This window comes from Synchiropus splendidus, chromosome 1 (genome assembly GCF_027744825.2).
Source record: "Synchiropus splendidus isolate RoL2022-P1 chromosome 1, RoL_Sspl_1.0, whole genome shotgun sequence".
NCBI lineage: Eukaryota > Metazoa > Chordata > Actinopteri > Syngnathiformes > Callionymidae > Synchiropus > Synchiropus splendidus.
This window is the reverse complement of record NC_071334.1, coordinates 51,890,235-51,911,156: the sequence shown is the minus strand read 5'-3', so window position 1 is coordinate 51,911,156 and position 20,922 is coordinate 51,890,235. Positions and strand designations below refer to the sequence as shown.

General features: G+C 42.7%; 1 protein-coding gene across 6 annotated transcripts in view; it reads right to left on the bottom strand.

Moving 5' to 3' along the window:
• Positions 1–8,821: 8,821 nt before the first annotated feature.
• Positions 8,822–20,922, bottom strand: part of tns1a (tensin 1a) — a 64,715-nt gene continuing 52,614 nt past the window's right edge. For 5 of the 6 annotated variants that reach the window (XM_053861182.1, XM_053861191.1, XM_053861184.1 and 2 more), the window contains 15 exons: positions 19,418–19,499; positions 19,070–19,129; positions 18,352–18,375; positions 18,116–18,197; positions 17,520–18,046; positions 15,801–15,887; positions 15,544–15,672; positions 15,362–15,457; positions 15,173–15,250; positions 14,480–14,551; positions 13,772–13,798; positions 13,432–13,600; positions 12,368–12,436; positions 12,251–12,280; positions 8,822–11,589 (listed from right to left, as the gene is read on the bottom strand). In XM_053861182.1, coding sequence (XP_053717157.1) covers positions 11,460–11,589; positions 12,251–12,280; positions 12,368–12,436; positions 13,432–13,600; positions 13,772–13,798; positions 14,480–14,551; positions 15,173–15,250; positions 15,362–15,457; positions 15,544–15,672; positions 15,801–15,887; positions 17,520–18,046; positions 18,116–18,197; positions 18,352–18,375; positions 19,070–19,129; positions 19,418–19,499 — 1,662 coding nt within the window. In that variant the 3' untranslated portion in view covers positions 8,822–11,459. The remainder of the gene's footprint in view (positions 11,590–12,250; positions 12,281–12,367; positions 12,437–13,431; positions 13,601–13,771; positions 13,799–14,479; positions 14,552–15,172; positions 15,251–15,361; positions 15,458–15,543; positions 15,673–15,800; positions 15,888–17,519; positions 18,047–18,115; positions 18,198–18,351; positions 18,376–19,069; positions 19,130–19,417; positions 19,500–20,922) is intronic. The other variant, XM_053861199.1, reaches the window with a different exon arrangement.

Below are 20,922 nucleotides of genomic sequence, written 5' to 3'. Positions count from 1 at the left end.
TCAAGCAAGAGAGTCCTCTTGGGGAAATAGGGGAAAAAAAACGCCAACAACCACATCGCCGATGAATTTGTATTCTGCACATTGAAAAAAGAAAAAGAGCCCATCTTTTCTCATGCATCAGTTTTATCGGCTTCAACGCTCTAAGCCTCTCATTTATACAGTAACTGTTTCAACATCCCTGGTGCTCTCTTAAGAGACTGCACACCCTCAAATGCTTTCTTGAGGCTGAAATGCTGTGTTCCACATCCAAGCCTCTTTATTTGGTTGGGAATACTTCCAGCAATAATTTGGTTCAGTTGGATCAGCAATGATTTGATTTTCATGCCGATACTGTCTGTAGGATCTGTGTGGTGAGAACACAATGATGTGAATCAGCGTCTGCTGGGATCTTGCACAGCGTTGGCGAGGACACAGCATGACGTTAAAACCGTCTTTCCACGAGCTGGGCAGATTTTTATCAGAGATGCTGAGCTTGGTGTTCGGCACCATGATGCCAGGATCGATTGCTACTGCGATAGTGGACTGGTCGGAAAGTGACAGACTGCCCCTGAATGGTCGTGCACCACTAGCTCACCTCCATCCAGATGACACCTCCAGGCTCCTGTCTTTCAGCAGAACACCTGATCTACTGTAACAGAGGTGCGTTGTCAGCTGGGAATGAGTCACAGGGTTTCTGTTTTGTAAACAGAGAAGAGAAGCAAAGCACACATTTGGAGGTCATTGAGGGAAACACACACAATATTTAGTGGTTGTCGGGATTTGGAGATAAGTAAAATGCAGCTGGAAATTGAGAATCATGTAGAACCAGCCCAGCATGTTACTGATAAACTACTGTGCAGAAGGTAGAGAGCAACCTTAAATGAAGGAGGGATGTGAACATTTCAGCTGCCGCTTGGCGTTTCATAGCTAGATTATGTAAGATAACGTTTCATAGCTAGATTTGTGCCTACAAATAATGAATCTATGTCAAATATGTCCTCCCAGAGGACATGGACGCCACCTCGTATTTCGTTCAATGTCACTTCTATACCGAAGACATAACAGGCCCACATAAGTACTTAGTTTCTACTTTCGTGATGAAGGAATTTCACCAAATAAAAAAATAAAACATGGCGGCATGTGATTCACAAGGTGTTCCTTAAAGTGACTCTGAATTTCTAAGTGAAGGTTCCGAGCCCCAATGTGTAGCCATGTGCTCATGCATGCTCAACACTGCAAAGAAGAGGTACAGTTCTCCCACTTTCTTCTGAGCTCTTGTTGAAACTAACTGTTCATATACAGTCCCTGACTAAAGTCGTGTCGCTTGGGTACAAGTTGACTTTAAGTGCCCCTCAAATAAATTGCAAATCTTTTTTTTTTTCATAAAAAAATGGCTAATTTCCACCCAGAAAGTGTCAATGCTTGGTGGCGGAAAACTCACGGTCTGGATCTACATCCGGTATGGAGGTGTGCGAGAGATTTGAAGGGTGGAAGGAAACATCAATAGCCTAAAATATAAAGAGGCATTAGCTACCTCTTGCATTCCCAACCACAAAAGGGATCAGATTTTGCAGCAGGATGGTGATTTAGTGCACACTTTTTTGTCTGCATCAAAGTTCCTCAAGGTGAAGAAGATCAGGGCCAAATGAGCCACCAGACATGGACATCATTGAGCATGTCTGGGAAAAATGGAAGCATGGAAGACTAGATCTAAGAACCATGATAAGCTGTTGGAGGCATGGAAGACTGCTGTCTCTGCCATCCCTGATGATTTCGTCAATTAGTTGTAAGAGTCATTGTCATGAGTCATTCAAGGTCATGGAAGTCCTACAAGATATTAAAGGAATCGCACCAATGTTATGTAGCACTTTGTTGTAGTTCAAGTCAACCTTACTCTCTGTGGGCGACAAAACTTTTGTTTTGCCAAAATGTGACATTTATGGGTTCATTAAATGATCAATATCTCTACAGTCATTCAAATTTATTTTGTGATATTTGATCCAAGGTGGGAGGGTTTTGGCATTCATATGAACCGTTTCTAAAATCAATGGAATGCTTGAAAGTGAAGTTATAAGCAGCTGTTTCTTCAAGAGGGATAAGCGACAAGACCTTTGTCAGGGACTGTACCATAACCCAAACACATCACAGTTGTGCGGGTTTTGGGGTTAAACGTGACACCATCGATCTCAATATTTTGTACATTCATCCAACTGCAGGATCTTCATTGGATTCCAGTACTGAACCAGACTTACCTTTTATAAATCAAAATATCACTGTCATGGTCCTTGGCTTGTTCTGTATTGGAAGCCATGAACTGCGCAGGTCAAATGTATTGCAGGAGCTTAAAATGATCATTGATTCAATAATAAAAACTAGAATATATTCTATTACACAGAATATATTTCCACGTTACAATGTTAAATGTACACTATTTACATACATGCATGACATAACCGACATAAACATTAGTGGCAGAACTTGCGAATGTATGTTACTAACTTCCGGTTCCAACACCGGAATTTGCAGATCAGGCACTGACAGGCATTGAACTATCAAAGGTAGAAGCTAGCAAACATTAGCTGACAAGGTTGAATACCGTGACCCTGTAGAGCTTGTTGCCTCTTGCTGGTTCTCACTCCACCGACTATCAAGTGCGAGTAGTTCGCTATTACACACACAAAAAACCTAAAGTAAAAGGAAAGGACAAACAGCGCTCTCACGGTGTTAGAATAGATCTTTCAAATTCCCAGACATCATATGAGAGATCCATGGCATATTTCAAGAGGAAACAACTTTTATCTGTCCACTGACTCCTGTTGATGTTTTTTGGTTAGCTTAGTTCCCCTGAGGTGGAAGTAGACGGGCGTGACTTCTGCTCCCCCTGAGGACGGCGGCTGCTCAAATGTAGCCAGGAGTGCACATATTTTGATGATGTAATAACTAGTTCCTAGAATCGTGTGCTGATGTAATCTACCAGTTAGAGAATCAAATATGCAGAGACACTGACGCTGTAGTGCTGTATTGTTCACATCCACTTTTGTCTCACGTCCTCAACAATGGACATTGACTGGACGTTGTGTGTTCGATCACAAGTGTCGATATATTGCAAAGGTACAGTTTTTCACTCGAGGTACTTTTGTTTCTCCCACTGTCCCCTTGTCCTGCAGCAGGCTGTTCCAGGGATGCAGCTCTTTGCTCTGTGCACATAAAGAGATGTTCCAGTTTCTGAGCCTGAGCCGGATGTGCCTCATGCACAGCAGTCATTGTGTAATGGCTGCATTCCTTACATAAGCAATCCAAGGGGGGGAATTAGACTAAATTGCGCTGCTCCAAAGATTACTCTAATGCATACACCAAATCTGCATGTGATGCCTTTATTTAGCGTGTAACTAATATCTTCACAGAGCTTTTTGTTGAGTCTCAAACCCATCCAGGATTAAAGCTTTCATCGGGGGCATTTCTTGGGGATTAATCTTTGTATACTGCTTGCACTTGTCTCCTTGCCAAAACCACAAAGAGCCTTCGACAAGTGACTTGAACCCACTGACAGTTAAGATAAGACGACAGTTGCACACACGCACACAAACGCACACTCACACGTTTGTTTTGCTATTTTTGTGAGGACCGCTCACTGCCATAACCCTTTCCCCAGCCTCTCCGTCTAAACCTAACTATGACTATATAACCAGGACTCTGAACCAAACTTGCGCCCGATTATAATAAACTATTTTTAGTTTTTATTTAGTATTTTCTCTCTAAACCTTGTGAGGACAGACCGAAATGTCCTCACAAAGCAAAATGTCCTCACAGGAAGGTGGCTTCTGACTTGGAACTCACACGCCGAAACGGTGCGTTTAAGAGGACTGTGAAACTTGGTTTAGAGTCCTGGTTAAGGTTTCATCAACTCTGCAACCTCATCCACCAATCACCATTATATATACGTACTGTTTACCCTACTTTCTGGGGACCAATTCTTAACAAAATACTGTCCTTGTAAGGACTTCATGACTTTGTGGGGACATTTGGCTGGACCCCACGAGGCAAAACCTCAGTTTGACAATGAAGACTTCAAAATAACTGAGTCATTTTAATGATAAGGTTTCAGTTTGGTTCAGAGCCCTGGTTAAGTTTATCATTTGTTGTAGATTTTTAGGTTTAGGAGGAGAGAAATACAAGTGTTTGGTCCTTGTGTATAGCTGTACTTGTGGGGACAGATTCTTGGGAACACACCTACTAGGGCCCTTTTGCTATTTGTGGGGATCTTTGGCCGGTCCCCACAAGTTTAAGTCTTAATTTGAGGATTAAAACTTCAAAATAGAATTGGTTCAGGTTAGCCATTTGTTTTGGATGGTTAGGTTTAGAGTGAGAGGCTGGGAAACACATGACAGTGTGTGTGTGTGTGTGTGTGTGTGTGTGAGAGAGAGAGAGAGAGACGATTATTATAGTACATAATGATTCGAGCGCACAATATATCCCTATGTGTTTTACATCCAATGTCAGTCAGGTATGATTTTCAGTCGACTTCCTGTTCCCTACCCAGATGCCAGCGCCGGATCCTGAACACAATTTTGAGGCATGTTCAGACACAGAAAATAACTGGGCGGAGCCTGAAAAGTTGACATCATCAGTGAGTATGTTGTATTCTATTTTTGAATATATACTGTATATGTTCAAAATGAGAGCCAAGTAGACAGAAGTGTTGGGAATTCACTTCAGTGAAATGAAAGTATACGTGTGATTTGGCCTGGTCTGAGGCAGCTACATGAACAGATATGTTACCGTTACACACACACTCATACATCAGACACTCCCAGCATCAAAAGTTTTCAGAGCTCAGGGCTGCCAACTTACTCGGTGTCGATGAGGAGAGGGGGGGAGCATTGATACGTTTTATTAGGATATATAGCAACCTGTCGTCACTCATTATACTGATGAAAAAAAGAAACATGTTTTGTTATAGCTGCCGTTGAAATTTCCCCCAATCCTGGAATAATCCACAGCCGCAAGGCAGTCTTTTGGAGAGCAGAGTCCTCAAGAGCTTCCTGTGGGAAGAGTGTGAGATGTGACACTCTCATTACATTTTCTTCTTGTAAAATCATTCTACAGTGGATGTTCCAACTGAATTACAGTCGTAATTTTATTTTTAATTTTTGTCAACTTTATATGTCCGGAATCACAACAGAGTATTGATGGTCCAGGACAAGACTCCGAAATGTGGCCATCTCCAAGAGCTACAGATTCTGAGAGCAGAAAGTTATTGTCCTGTCTGAGTGAACACCCATGAGTCCCAATGTCTTTTTTTAAAGTCCCTGAAATGGATCAGAGGCTGCCTGATTGGCGAGTCCAAATCCAAACTTACTTGGAGATAGTTGGTGCAGATGTGGCTATCCTCATGCTGTAGTGGTGGTGGTGAAGGTTCAGTGATGTCATGAGTCCTCCAGCATTTATTTTTTGAGGGACATTTTCATTTTCTGTGGTACTGTAGTGTAGCGACTAGGTGCATTGTTAAAATATGCCGAGACTACATTATGCTTCACTGACCCTCTTGTGAGGACATTTGCTATGTCAGAGAAGAGCACAGCCCATGAAGGAACAGGGAGACACGGAATACTACATGTCAGTAGTAATACATGTTTGTAGTAAAACTTAAACACTGAACACGTCCTGCTCATGTCGGGTGACTAGTTCATATATTCTTTTATATCCTTCCTTAATAAACAAAGTGAACAATAGTCACCCACGAGGATATCCAGCATGTTGGTAATACCAAACATTCATGTACGAAACATGTTGGCCTTCATTTCACGATTATGGTTGCAGTTAACTTTGGATGAGCTGCCTCTGTCCCAGCAAGAGCCGGTGAGGAAGCAAAGTTCCTGCCTTTGCGGAGCAGCTTCCAAAAGACAGCAGGCTGCTATGAATGAAATATTATCCTCTGTGGGAGGTTCACGACAGCAAAAGTATCCCAAGCAAACAGATATGACGAACAAGTAAGCCCAGTGCCTTGTGCAGCTGTCAAGCCAAATCCAGGCCCACAGATCCTCTTACAGGAGATCAGAAAGTGGGAGGAGGGGAACTCTGCTATCATGCATGCTGCAGCATTATAATTTCCAGTTTTCACTTCTGACTGAAAGTGTCAGGAGAGCGCGCTGGCTTCATTATTTAGAGACTTTAGAGCCGAACTTGTCTTTGCATTTCCACAAGAGTGCCGGGTGCATGCTTTCCAGCGTGATAGCAGATGGTTGTGTGGGCGGTGTGGACTTTTTAAATATGCATAACACCAAATCTAGAAAAATAGCTTGAATTGATGGAAAGAGAGAAAAGGGCAAGAAAGAGCTGATCCCAAAACCCAGCCTTCCAGTGAGTCTCATTTGTTTGGGGTCTAGCGATGCCCTGCGGGGAAGACGCCCGGCACACGTTAGAGGGGCGATGTCTCAGGCCTCGTGGTCCCCCCAGAAAAGCTGGAGGAGGTTTGTGGAGACAGGGGCGTCTGGGCATCCCTGCTGAGAGTGTTGCCACTGGATGAAGCAGAGAAGTGGAGAGAGATAATCTTCTGCTGACATAAATAAGCATGAAATAATAAAACATTTCAGTGATTTACTGACATGCCTTTCACCTGTTATTTTAAAGGAGAAAACAAATCACAAAAGCAAGAATCAAACCAGTCTGCTGTGATGCAGCTCTCCAGAGAGGCAGGTACAGTGGGGACCGTTCCCAACTGAGGCATCACGATACAGCAATACAGCCAAGTGAATAAAACCCTTCCACTTGTTTGCTACTTCAAATGAAATGAATATTTCTGAGAGACAGAGAAGTTTGGAGGAAAAGTCACCCGTTCAAGCAGCGCAATGTGCAGATGCCCCATAGTGTGCAAATGGATTTCCAAATGTATTGCAGTAATGAATGCTGTTTCTGTCTCTTGAAGTAGTCTATACAATTGGAATGGTCAAAATAAGATCAACAGTAATTCATCTTTTTCTTTATTAAACACCCAGGTAGCGTTCCACTTGCGACACGCACATAAAGTTGAGGCGACGTCTTCCTCCCTTGTCAGGAGCATTGCTCGAACGAATGTCTCAGTTCAGTGAGTTCACTTGAGGTCGAGGTTTTTCATCTCCCCTGAGAACGGCAGAGCGTGCGCGCAGTTCTCGCTGTGTCATCCAAACCACATGTCTTCATTGACAGGCACCGAGCAGATGAGGAGGCAAAGTTGTGTTGAAGAATGTTTTAGCTAAAGGGTACTTCTGTCAGTACGTGTTGAGAGCCTTGTGATTTATTCTTTCACACTCAGACTTGTGTGTTTATAGGCCAGTGATTTATTGTTGCCTGCAGACATGACAACTGTGTTAATGGTGGGCTTTTTTTTCTTTTCTTTTTTTTTTTTTTTTTCTCAGAGAAGTTGAGATTACGGCTGTCACGACATCAGATGATTATTGTGGGCAGGATGTGTCACGGTTACACTATGTATCTTTATAAATAAACTTTATTAATGTTGAATATTTGATCTCAAGTTACTAAAGGAGTGAAAACTGTAAACTCTGATGAATATTTTTTTTTTTTTGCAACTGTAAGGTCTGCTCTTTACAGTTCGTCTTTGGCCTGACCAGCTGTGAACAGCACGGTAAGCAGAGGGCCCCATAGGGCCAGGAAGGAGCAGGTTTTTGTTCCAATCGATCAAGCACACGTACACACAGTTTAACCGATGAGGCTTCAGCTGAAACAAGCAGCACCAGACTGACAGCTGACGACAGTCTTCAAACACCTGATCGGAGAAACAGTGTCCTCCTGAATGGTTGGAATGAAAACCTGCACCCACCACAGCCCTTTGTGGAACTGGTTGCTGAGCCCTGGCTTACGCGCTCAGCTACCTGAGCCTCCTCATAAAGGGAGTCCCATGAAAATGACTTGTTTCTCACTGTCCAACCTTCCATTCGAAGTGTAGATGTTCAGTCTGCTCGTCTCACCTATGGTTCCAATGAACATCCCTTTTACGCCAAAGTTCCTGCACAAAATAATATTTTCTTTCCTTCCAGAGACGTGTTCCAGAAAGCCCCACAGTGGAAGAGATCGTTTCCAATTTTATTACCATTGGCAGAATCCACAGACTAAATAATGGCCATGTGATTGAATCACTGCCGCTCTAAAGACAGGAAATAAACGATGGTGGTCGTGTTCATTCATGCTGGTAATTAAGAAATTAAAGAGGAAAAAGCTCTCAGCACAGGAGAAAGTTCTTCCTAGCGTTGGAAAGATCAAGTTATGTGTTACACCGCAGCCTGCCTGGATCTCTTCAATGGCTGGACTTAAAACTGAACGTTCACATTGTTAGTGCTTGTATGCTTTAGTTTGAAATAACAGAAAATAGAGGCACATAATGCTCGGATCTGTAAAAATGGGTTAACTGTTAAGACTAGTTCCTTGTCCTGCTGGAATGTAAACACTTGACCTTGACAGTTTGTGCTTTGCCCTTGAACACCAGGTATCATTACAGCCATTCTTTGAATTCTTTTCTACTTGTGCAACAACAAGAGTATTTGTTTTTGAGAGGGGCTCTCATTTACTCTCTCAGGTCTTAACCCTAGAAGGGCCGACCAGCCAAGTGACACGCTTGCTGCTCCACAGAGAAGTTCATGTGGAGTGATGATGTCTTCTCCACAGCTATGGCAGGAGAACAGCTGGGGTGCGTCGCAGACCACCTCCTGACCAAGCATGAGGAAGTGTGAGGAAATGTCCAGCGTGAACTCAATGCTGCTGTCTCAAGGAATCTCTTCCTGTGATGCGAATGGCTTGAACTGAGGATCTAAATTTTGCTGAGAGCAGCTTCAGACGACAAAGGGACATTTGGGATTAGTGAAATTATTGTGGTCGATCAACTGCAAGCACAATAATATTGCGCCGTGCCATGAAGTGCCACGGCATCAGTGCTGCCGCCTGCTCGCAGTTAGACAAAATTAAAGGTTCTCTCCAATGTAACCGGTTCGGCCAGCTCAGGGAGCCAGAGGAGAAGTCACTGTGAGAACCAAAACAAATAGGTCGACTTTTCCACTTGATAAGAGATGAGTGGAAAATTTCCCTTGTTTGAACATTCACACTCCAGTGGCATCTGCATGTGCAGCCGGTGTGTGGGAAGGTCATTCCGGGGTGGCATGCCTCTCACTGACTTTATACATTTTCCACTGGGCCGGCTGGGCCCCGGGAGACGTTCTGCAGCTTCAGATTCATGATGTGCTGCGTCACAAGTGTCGCAAACGCATGACAGACTTGTGAGAACCACTGAATCTGTGCGCGATGGAATATGCCACTGGTGCCGCCACCGAAAAGGGAATTAAAAACGAGTCAAACACACACATTGTCTGATTTGTATTGCTTTAATGTTTTTTGTTTTTCTTTCTCAGGTAAGCCATGACGTGATCATGAGACTGAATGACATAAACAAAATCTGAAAACTCCTTTTTTTTAATGGCAAACCAGTTCAGAGCAGATTCTTTTGGATCCAGGTGCCAACAGGTACAAAGCATTGGAACCTGTGCATGTTGTAGTCATTGTTTTTGTTCGAGCATAACCAGGCTTTTTCATATCGTACTTGTTGGCATTTGACCGAGAGCCGTCACACATTCCATCACTTGACGATGACATAAAATAACAAGTCGACATATTGTCATCAGAGAAACAAACCGATAAATCGGAGAAGTGGGGGAGGAAGGATACTCAACATCTGGAATCCATGTCACTGCTTTGTATGTGAATGTAAGAGCTTCATGTAAACAGCAGCGTCGTGAGATTCAAAGCCAAACAGTAGCTTTTGGGCCGCTGATTGGTGGGAAAGTGTGATACTCCCAACATCGACCAAAACAATTCCCATGAGAGCAAACTGCTGTTTTTATATTGCATTCGTGACATCCTCTTTTTTTTTTTTTTTTTTTCCTGAAATCAGCTTAAAAGTCTATTAGCTACTTTATTTTATTTTTTTGTCTCGCGGACAGATGCTTCAGTCCATGCAAGTCACTCCTGGTTTCTATTTCGTTCATGCCCTACCTCTTATGGGCTGAAATGGGGAAACAAAAATGATGATCCAAAACAAACATACACATGTACAAAATAAATGTACACCATATATTCAAACACATTTCAAAGTCCTCAGACTTTGAAATCATTAGCCAAAATAAGTCTATATTTTTTTTTCTCAACCCATAAGGTCATCTTTATCTATCTAGACTGTACAATATATGTATATATGAGTAATCATGAGGGACCAAAGCAACAAAAATAAATACTTTTTCGCTATGTCACCTTTCAAAGTAGTATATCTATTTACATTTACATCAGTTTCTGTTTAGCTTATTGTGAACGGTTTTGTGAAACAAGCAGGCATTTGAGCATTTGTCTTTTTTTTTCCACCTAAAAAGTGTCTAAATATCAACTTCTGGACAACACTGTGGAACCAAATACACAGACAGTGAAAGGTAACCCTAGCTCAAGTCCACCAACATGGAGAAAAGAAGAGGGAAGACAAAATAAGTCACTTGAAAGATGCTTTTTCTACATCTGAGAGGAGTACAAAAGGGCTTTTGTCTAGTTCATGCAGTCTTTGACAAGTCATACAACCGCTAAAGGGTTTGGAGCATTGAATGTTTCAGTGATGCTTTGAGGAGGGATTGGGGACAACAGCATGCATAACGAACAGTGCATAGGTCCAGGTCGTGGGGTCAGTCCCTGGTCAGTTCCAGTGTGGCTCTGTGGCAGCAGGTCGTCTACAGCAAGCAGGTAATGGTTTCAGAGGGCGAGGCTTGTGGCTCCATCTAGTGGATGGTCGCTGCCAGGACAACATCTTGAGCACAGGTTGCAGATGAGGTGAGACAAAGTGCTATGTCCTAATTGTGCCTCTTTTGTCTATTTTATTTCACTGTATTTTTTTTTTAATGTCTGGTCTGCTATGTGCAGCTTGAATCAGTCTATTTTCACTGCAGAGCCCTTTCAAAACACGCAGCAGAGCCAGTATTGGCTAGGACATGACGACGACTTGTGGAAGTTAGAAGCTTAAAGATCAAGCTAACATGCATAAAGTCTTCAGACACTGTTTTGCAAAAAAGCCGTCAAGGCTCCTGTTTTTTTTTTTTCCTGAAGATGACAAGATTTTTTTTTTTCTTCCGTAGAGGGGACATTGAAATGGCTTAATAGCGAGATCATTCTTGCACTTGTATTGCAACATCCTTTGGTAAATCATTCAACGATAACAGAAAACCCTGAAAGCCACTTCCAAAGTTTTCTCATTTACTATTATTATCTCCTCCTGAGGGGCTTGATCCCTCTGAGTACATGTTCTCCATGTCAGTCACGCTCACGCTTCCTAAAGACGGACCGAGTGTAATGACCGACGTCAAGAGAAACCGTCTTGAGACAAGTAATAGTACAAGGGAAACAAAGATGAGGGGAAACCATCAGCTCCTGGTGAACAGAGGAGAGTTTCATCGTAGTCACTTTCATCGCTTCATCATTTGGCAGACAAAATTGACGATGGCGGAAGCGGGCTGATCCTGGTCCAGCTCAGCAAACAGGTGGCTCACGTTGTCCGTTGTGCTTCCTTGTTTTCTTGCCACAAAACCGAAAAGCCTGAATTGCAAAGGGAAAAAAAAAAAAAACAAACATTCCTGCTGGGAAATCCAACATTGACAAATGGCCTAAATAAAGAAGTGTGAAGTCTCATGTTCTAGTCCAGAACTGGAGACTGAGGCGAGACCAGAGCAAACAGAGATGAAGTCCAAGACCAAACTCTATTTGTCATACAGGGAGCCATATTTCTTACAGCAAAAGAAATGTTGGCTGTATTTTTAAAAATAAAAATTGAAATGCTTTCATTGGAACAAAATATTATTTAGTTTGTCTCAGACTTGGTCCTCAACTCAGTCTCGTGGCCTCAAAGTCATAGTCTTGCTCTCTGTATGTGCTGTCTCGACTCACACTGATCCCTTAACAGGGACCTTGGAGACCCAACATGGTGCTCAATACCAACACACACCCGACTACCATCAGGACGTTTGAACCTCTTCATTGACTGAAGGAGGCAAACAATTCACAATACTGTCACAAAAGCCGAACCTTTTCAGAGGGGAATGAGTGCAACGTAAATATTAGTGATGGGCGGATGAGGCTTCATGAAACAGTGTCCTTATTTTCAGAGGCCAGATGGCGCTCTCTGCTCTAAAATCTTTGGATTTAAACAGCCATTGCAATGAAACCTCACATCATTTTTAAACCAAGAGTGTGTACCAACCTGACTGAACCACCTCCTTCTTTAACCCACCTGTGAATGGAAGAACAACAGACACAAGAATGAGGGCTTGGTCACTCAGGATGGCAGAGCACGTTTAGGATTTAGATGCCGCCTTACTTTCTTTCCTGGGGGTCTAGATTGCAGTAGGTTACAGTGTTGAGAGGATAATGGCGTCTGAAAAAAACTCTGTGGAAATGTAAACACAGATAGAAATTAGATAGACTTGAGAGTAGAATTACAAATGACAAGCATATCCTCCCAACAAAGCCTAAAAAAATAACACTGTGAATTTTTTATTTCCGAGTGTTGTGATTTCCTTGTTTGTTGTCTGTCTCAGATCTTTTCCCTCAGTCCCGTTCATGTCCTTCTTTCCTGGTTGGATGATGCCCTCGAGCCCCTTTCCCTCAGACTCGGTTGTTGTTTAATAAACAACAAGGACTTGGGTTCCGTCTCATCCCCATTCAGGTTGGTGTCTTCCCTTGCCCTTTGTTTATGTTGGAAAACCCTGGGCAACTTGCACTCGGTTCCCAAACCCGTTTGAGGCAAACTTTCAGAGCAAAATTATCCTGCATGGCAGCGGAATGCCGGTGGCCGTCACTTGTCCCTCATTCTTTAACTGGCTTCACCTTTTTCTGATGACGCTCTTCATCTTTTGGTTGGAAGAACAGTGGTAGCAGTAGCTCATCCAACGGTTTGGCATTTCTATTGATGTTTTTTTTTTTGCTTTACCTGCATTCCAGATGGGATCCAACAACTGGAGTGACATCACAAAAGCATGTTTCTGGTCCTAGCTAAATTTGATTTATTTTGCATTGAAACAGGACCAGCGTTGTAGACTATATATGTCGATTTCATACAACATATTGCATTGTGCAACGAAAAGGCCACGCGGGGCGGACACACTGTGGGTTATCAGTCATTCCTGCACGTTTACATGATATTTTGACTGAACCTAGTTGTGTTTTATGAATGCAGTTGTGTGCATGGCCTGTTAATGCAGTAAATTCCTCTACCTACAGTTGGGTATGCAACTCAGGCAACTTTCAAACTTGTCCCACCTTCCAGACATAGCTCAGACCTGAACAACTACCTTGAAAGAGACACTTGACAGAAGGACAAATTCCATGTTTAGATTCAAACCAATAATGGTCTTGGTCTGTGTTTGACAAAGGTTTACTCACTTCCTCAGACTGTCCGTCAGAGTGATACCCTGTGGGGACACTTTGTAGTGGACAGCCGTGGCGGTGGGCAGCGGGTTGGTGGCCAGAGTCTGACTGATGGCCTTGGCGATGGCCTGAGGTCCCGTGAGTGACTCCATGTCCACAGAGTTGATGTAGAGAACATTGCATGCTGGAGGCAAACATAGAAGAGTCAAAAGACTCACCAGAGAAGAAGGTGCTGCGTTCAAGGCCATGCAGTCTCTCACGCTCTCACATGGAGTTGACATGCAGCTATTATCTTCCAGCCAGATCTTAAACCATTACAGTTTGGGGTGGGCGCACATGCAGGTGCAGTATTTACCATGGGCTTCCTCTGGGACCTTCTGGACTGTAAGGTAAAAACAGAAGTTTGTGAAAAATCCCCTTCTCAATAAAGAGAATTTATGAAAGAAATGTTGACTACCATTTAAGATGAACAAAAAACAACAACATTTTGATAACAAAGCTTTGAGTAGCCCCAGACCTGACATGGTCTAAACCGTGATCACAAAACAAGCAAAACATGCATGTGAAATACTATTTGAAGTACTCATTCGTGGGCACGAAATGCTAATTCAGGGGAACTAAATACTAATTTGAGGGAAAGAAGCAATAATTTAATTTCAAGAAATGAAATATTAATCAGAGGGAACAAAGTACTAATTTGATGGAAACTAAATAAAAATTTGAGGGAACCGAGTACTAATTCGACTTTGCATATGTCACAGAAGTGTGACAGTGTGGGTTTGTTTTGAACAACACTGTCCACTTCCGCCAGTCAGACGAGGATCCTACGGTTTCTATTGCGTTGGTTTGTTTTTCCGCGCTCAAAATAACTTGAAATGTTATGGACTGATTAGATGATTTGGTTTTTTTTTTACAAGGATTCCTCAACATTAGGTGATTGTGTGGGACGTGGACTGAAGCTTGACGTACATATGCGACAGATACAGTATTCAATGGTCGGAAAAGCACAGCTTGGAATGTTTGTCACGTGATCCCATGGTTTGTAGCTATGATAATTTCTCACCTGCTCCCTGCTTCAGAAGCTCCAGCACAGGGTCGGTGGGCGTGGCCAGCTCCTGCGCCTCTTCATTGGGGTCTGTGACGGGCAATATGAACACGTGAAACAGCGAAAGACAACTATCTTGCGTTCAATGGTTATGATGTAATTATGTGCTCAGTGAGTAGTACTTTTTCTGTGGCTACTTCTCAAACTATTTCCATCCCTCACAGTGATGTATCATCAATTCACGTATCTTTTCTTATATATTTATTTCTTTTCTCATTATATTTTATTTATTAATTGTTATTATTATTGTTTTAGTGTGTCAAGTGTTGTTAATATGAGTCAGTGTCTTTGTTGTCATAGGCTGCTGTGACATAATGAACACTTTGTTTTTCCTAATGCTGGTCAATGAGGCATCATGAAGCAGTATTGTCGGGTTGATGAAACAGTGTCCTGATTTTCAGAGGCCACTAGATGGCGCTCCTGTTTTAGAAACGATGTGAGATTTCACTGAATCAGTTGTTGAAGTAAAAACATTTTACAGCAGACAGTGCCATCTGGTGGCATCTGAGAATCAGGACTCAGAAAACCCTTGAAACTCTTCAATACTGTGTCATGAAACCTCATCAACCCTTCAAGTCCGTGGCATGAAGCCTCATCTAGCCATGACTAGCTGTTGCTGCTGGTATGGCTGGCTGTACTACAGTGGGGCACCTTTGGTGGGGATCATCAGCTTGCAGGGCAGGGCCAGCGGGGTCATGGAGTGTTGGTACACCAGAGCAGACAGACAGCCTGCAAAACAAAGAGACAGCAATGCCATCGTCAGAGATTTGGAGTTCTGATATCGAATATGTAAATATCTCTGAACGTGGACATCCCCGGACAGCTGGGACGTGGACTCACCGAAGTATGGTTCATTAGGGCAACCCTTCAGTCGGACGCCTTTGGGACTGGTCTCGATCAGGAAATGTCTGACCAGCTCATTTGTGGAGTCTCCGACTGAAAACACAGTGACCTTTACTTACACCTTTACTACTTACAGAACTGCAGTCACATGCTCAATTTCATGTCCATGACAAAGCTACCTTTTTTGCTCTGCTGCACGGTGGGTGGGGGGCAGGCCACCTTCATTGCCAGACCATAGGCGCCACGGAAGGAGTGACTATCCCTGATGATGAACGCTCCGGGCTCCCGGTCCTTCAGCAGACTGATAGCTGAGAGACAGACGCAGACGCATGTTTGTGTCTTTATCCACTATGCATTGCCAATGCTCGTCAATGAAAGAACAGATTTGCGGAAGCACACACTTTCAGCTGGACAAAATGTGGATGAAACGTTGTACCTTGCTCTCTGGAGATGTCCGGCTTATACCAGAACTTTGATGTGTCCTGGACAAATTTGACATTCATCTTGATGTCTGGATAACCATCTGAATCGAGGAAAGACACAACAGGCCTCAATAACAATAAATACATAAATTAAATAAACAAACAAAACTAACTAAAGTTTGTTGTCAATTTTTAACAGGACAACATCAAACGGTGAAACTCTGTAGAACAAGACACTGTTAGATATATTTGCATGCTCCAGAATGAAACAGTTACAGGCTGTTTGCCTTGTTTATTATAGTGTTCTGTTGCTGGGAAAACTGAACTGACAAACTGCACCTCAAACTAATTATTATTATTATTATTATTATTATTGCTGTTGTTGTTGTTGTTATTATTATTATTATTATTATTATTATCAGCTCCACCAATCAGTGGACATGATACAGAAAACCTCAAGCGTCATAAAATGGGCAAACTTTGAAGTGACTTAATTTGGCTGGAGTTCTGTTGATTCACTCGTATTTAGAAAGAAAATTCCGTTTCCTCGCACCTCCAGTACGCATGTTACAGGCGCGCCAGAGCTCTACTGCCACCTGCTGCCCCATTATACTCATTGCAGTCAGTGACATAACTCAGTATTCTGGCATTTACCATCGGGGTAACCTTAAGGTGGTAACCTCCACGACCCTGCTGTTTCGCGCCCCCTAACTCTGTAAATAATATTGTCTATAAAATTATCGTAAGTACATCTCTGCATAACACATCGTGTCCTTGTTAACATTAAAGAAAAGAAGAAATAAAATAATATAGCTACAATAAAGAATAACTTTATGAACAATGTTTTGTCTGTAGCAAAAAAAGACGTGAAGTGGATCAATTTGATCCAAAAAAAAAAAAAAAATCATGAGTGGATGTGCAATTAGACTTTAAGGCAAAAAAGTATGTTTCGAGGTCACATTACTTTATAAACAAAATAAATGTGGGGGCAATGACAGGACAGCAGTGAGTAGTGATGGGTCGATGAGGTTTCCTGAAGCAGTGCCCTGACTTTCAGAGGCCAGCAAATGGCGCTGTCTAGGACTTGAAGAATGAATTCAATGAAACCTCACATAATTTCTAAACCAAGAGCGCCATCTAGTGGCCTATGAAAATAAGAACACTGTTTCACCAACCCTGCAACACTGTCTTATGACACCTCATCTACCCAGCACCAGCAGTGAGGCCTGCCATAATATGTGGTTGGCAAAGTTTTTGACAGCTCCCCTGTGTAGAGGTTGGGAGACGAATGTAGAGAGGAGAGCTATGTTGGATGAAGAGCTAAGAAATTAAAAGCTGAAGAGAAATAATGTGGTTCATGCTTCATGAGATAAAGGAGGATAGGAAAAGGATAGGTGAGAGGATGCATGTCACCTTTTACCTTTTACCTGATCCTATCATTTACAGAATGATCTTTCAGTTGAGAGAACATAGTTGCTCTGTGGTCAGTTGTCAGCATTGTTGGCACTGGTGGGTTCAACTCATTGCTATGATTGAGTTTTAGCTCATTTGCAGATACACAAGTTTCAGAATTCAGAATTCCATCTGTTTTTTTCTCTGAACATTCCATGAAGAATGTGACAGGAGGTGAGCGTAACACAGCAGACCCAATACCACACTGACAGATTTCTCTCTTCTCTGAAAAATGTTTAGGTGCTTCATTTCCTGAATGATGGCAGGACGTCGGCACTGACCGTAGATGGACTTAGAGATGTCCGGGAGTGTCCCAGTCAGGTTAGGGGTGCTGCCACCGCTGGCGGGTGCTGAGGTCAGGTTCCTGTTCTCCATCCTCTCTGCGTCCCCGCTGGACATGTGCCTCTTCTCCGGGAGCTGTGGGGAGACTGGGAACGTGGGCGTGTAGGGGGGCTGAACGCTTCCCTGTCGGGACGCAGCCCCCAGCTCATCCGGGGTACAGTGGCCACTCGGCACCATGCGGCGACCCATCAGGGGACTCTGAGGAACAGCCCCGCTGGCTGTCTTGCGACTGATGAGTGGACAGGAAGGTAGAGCATCTCTGTTGCAGGCAGCTGAGGGTGAATGTCTGGAAAGGGAAGGGCTGGCCTGCCCCAGGCGTCTCTGCAGAGCAGGGCTTGGTGGAGTATTGGTGGCCACTGTGCGGTGCAGCGTGTTGGGGCTGCCAGGGACGGTGTGGACTCCCATGATGTCAACCTGGGCCCCTTCAGGGGAAGCGGGTCTGTGCTGCGAGGGGCCGATTCTTCTTCTGCATCAAAGTCATTGCACATCAAAGACTGCTCGGTTTCACTGTCACTGATAAAATGGGACTACTGACCCATCAGCACCATGGCCTGAGCCACAGGAGGACAGTGGGGCGTCGTAGGCTCGTGCTCTGGCGTCACCAGAACCGTGAATATCTGAAGGAAAAGAAAAAAAAAAAATCATAGTTCAGAACTTTGTGATGACGCAGAGATGTGATGAAGCAGACGCAACGTAAACACAATGGAGGTGGAGGATGAAAGAACATTGCAGGGTGACAGAAGTGTTAACTGAAATTGGTGCGTCCCTTACCTTCATCGCCATTAGAATCAGAATCTGACAGTGGACGGAAAAGCACAAGGGAGGAGGACAGAGTGACAGACGTAAGCACAGCATGAAAATGGTTGCGAAGCGTTACACAAGAACACATTCCACCAGCAGCGGGGAGCAGAGACGAAACACTGTACCGTAAAATAAAAAAAGAAATATTTTGCCAAGTCGTTTAACCAGTGAGATTTAGGATATTATTATTATTATTATTATTATTATTATTGGGGGAATTATTTTTATCACCTTACTGAACCTTATTTTTATCACCTTACTTAATTGTTTTATTGATGTTATTTGGATTAAATTGCAGCAGTAGTAGTCATAGTAGTATTCTATACTTTCTACAAAGTACTATAGTAATAATAATAATAATAATAATAATAATAATAATGGGGGGATTATTTTTATCACCACAAAAACTTGGAAATTGAAATAAAAGTTAAATGACAGTAAAACACACAAACCTATCAGGCGCCATTGAACACACAGATTAAATGTACAGAAAATATTGCAGATACAGATAAACATTTCAATTAATCAGAGATTCTTGCAGCTTTTTAAAAAGTTATTCTCACGTAAGGTAATATTGAAGTTATTCATTTTACTCTCTAAAGTGTATTAAAAATAATGGATTCTTATTGTTATTGTTATTCTTTCAATTCACAAAATCATTTATCAACTGCGCGTGCATCAGACGAACCTGATCCAGTGTGATGATGGGACCTCAGCTGAGTCTTACTCAAACCAGAAGGCGAGCGAGCTGAAATAGAAAAAAAGTGAATAGGTTTTGGCAAAAACGGATAAACTGAGGCAACAATATATACACAATTGGAGATATCAATGCGAGATGTGTGAGACAATAGTTCTGCAAGCAGGTCCACGTGACAGGGAGCTAACACTTAATCTCCTGTTGGTCATTCATACCTTAGTTTAGATATTGACGGGACCAATGCTGTATATGTGCCACAACATCTGCAACCTTCTCCAAACACGCTTGGTTTGTCTCAGTGGCGACAATGGGAGCAGCTTATTTGAGAGGAGCTCTCACCTGAGCATCCAGAGGGGGGATTGTTGGGAAATTCATCAAGCATGTCCTCCTCAAACGGCTCCCGATAGCTGTGTGTGTTTCCCTGGAGACAAAGACAATGGAAAGGTGTGTTTGTCATGAAGTGTAGCCCGCAGCTTCAACACAGCGGAGAAATGAGCCACATCTAATAATACCGCAGTCAGTGTGCATTTCTGTTCATACAGGGCTTCATCTCACTGTCATGCTATCACCTGTCTCATTATCATTTTCTATCATTTTCAGTCTATCACTTTACATTCCTGAATGTTGTCTTCTGCTGTGTTAAGATTTAGGCGGCTATTTTCAGATTTCATTTTCAGGTTTCAGAAATAATTTACATAAAATTTGGCGTTCACACCAACCGGTGTATATTTTTTGCTGAGAGCCACGCTTGCACTATGAAGGTGCTTTTTCACAGACTCTGAACTATGATGTCAGGATTTGTTGAATCTCTTCACTGGAGCTGCTGTCGCTAATGTAAAGTCTGTGATTTTGCTATATCCTAAGGTTAGATTACTGAAGAGGAAACAGTGGAGCCGAGGGGATCTTGCGGTATTTTACTGCCATTACCCATAATTTGGGGTAAAGTAAAAATAAATTAAACTATGTGGTTGATGCTTCTCATTTGTAATGAAAAATATGCGTACATATTCACAGAAATGATGTTGGTATGAAATATGTGACACAAAGATGTGTCGAATACAACATAAACCATAATGTCCCCTAGTCGTAACTTGGAGCAGCAAGTGTAGTGATTGGTAGATGAGGTTTCAGGATACAGTATAGAAGGGTACATGAGGTTTCATGACACAGTATTGAAAGGCAGATGAGGTTTCATGACACAGTATTGAAAGGTAGATGAGGTTTCATGACAGTATCGAAGGTACAAGAGGTTTCACGACACAGTATCGATAGGTAGATGAGGTTTCATGACAGTATCGAAGGGTACATGAGGTTTCATTACACAGTATCGATAGGTAGATGAGGTTTCATGACAGTATCGAAGGGTACATGAGGTTTCATTACACAGTTATGATAGGTAGATGAGGTTTCATGACACAGTATTGAAAGGCAGATGAGGTTTCATGACACAGTATTGAAAGGTAGATGAGGTTTCATGACAGTATCGAAGGTACAAGAGGTTTCACGACACAGTATCGATAGGTAGATGAGGTTTCATGACAGTATCGAAGGGTACATGAGGTTTCATTACACAGTATCGATAGGTAGATGAGGTTTCATGACAGTATCGAAGGGTACATGAGGTTTCATTACACAGTTATGATAGGTAGATGAGGTTTCATGACACAGTATAAAAGGGTACATGAGGTTTCATGATACAGTAGTGAAAGGTTTGATGAGGATTCATGAAACAGTGTCCCATTTTTCAGAGGCCACTGCACACTGTCTCATCACTCTGGTAATACTGTTTCATGATACCTCACCTACCCAACACTAAGCCGACAGGAGAGAAAAAGAGCTTTAGC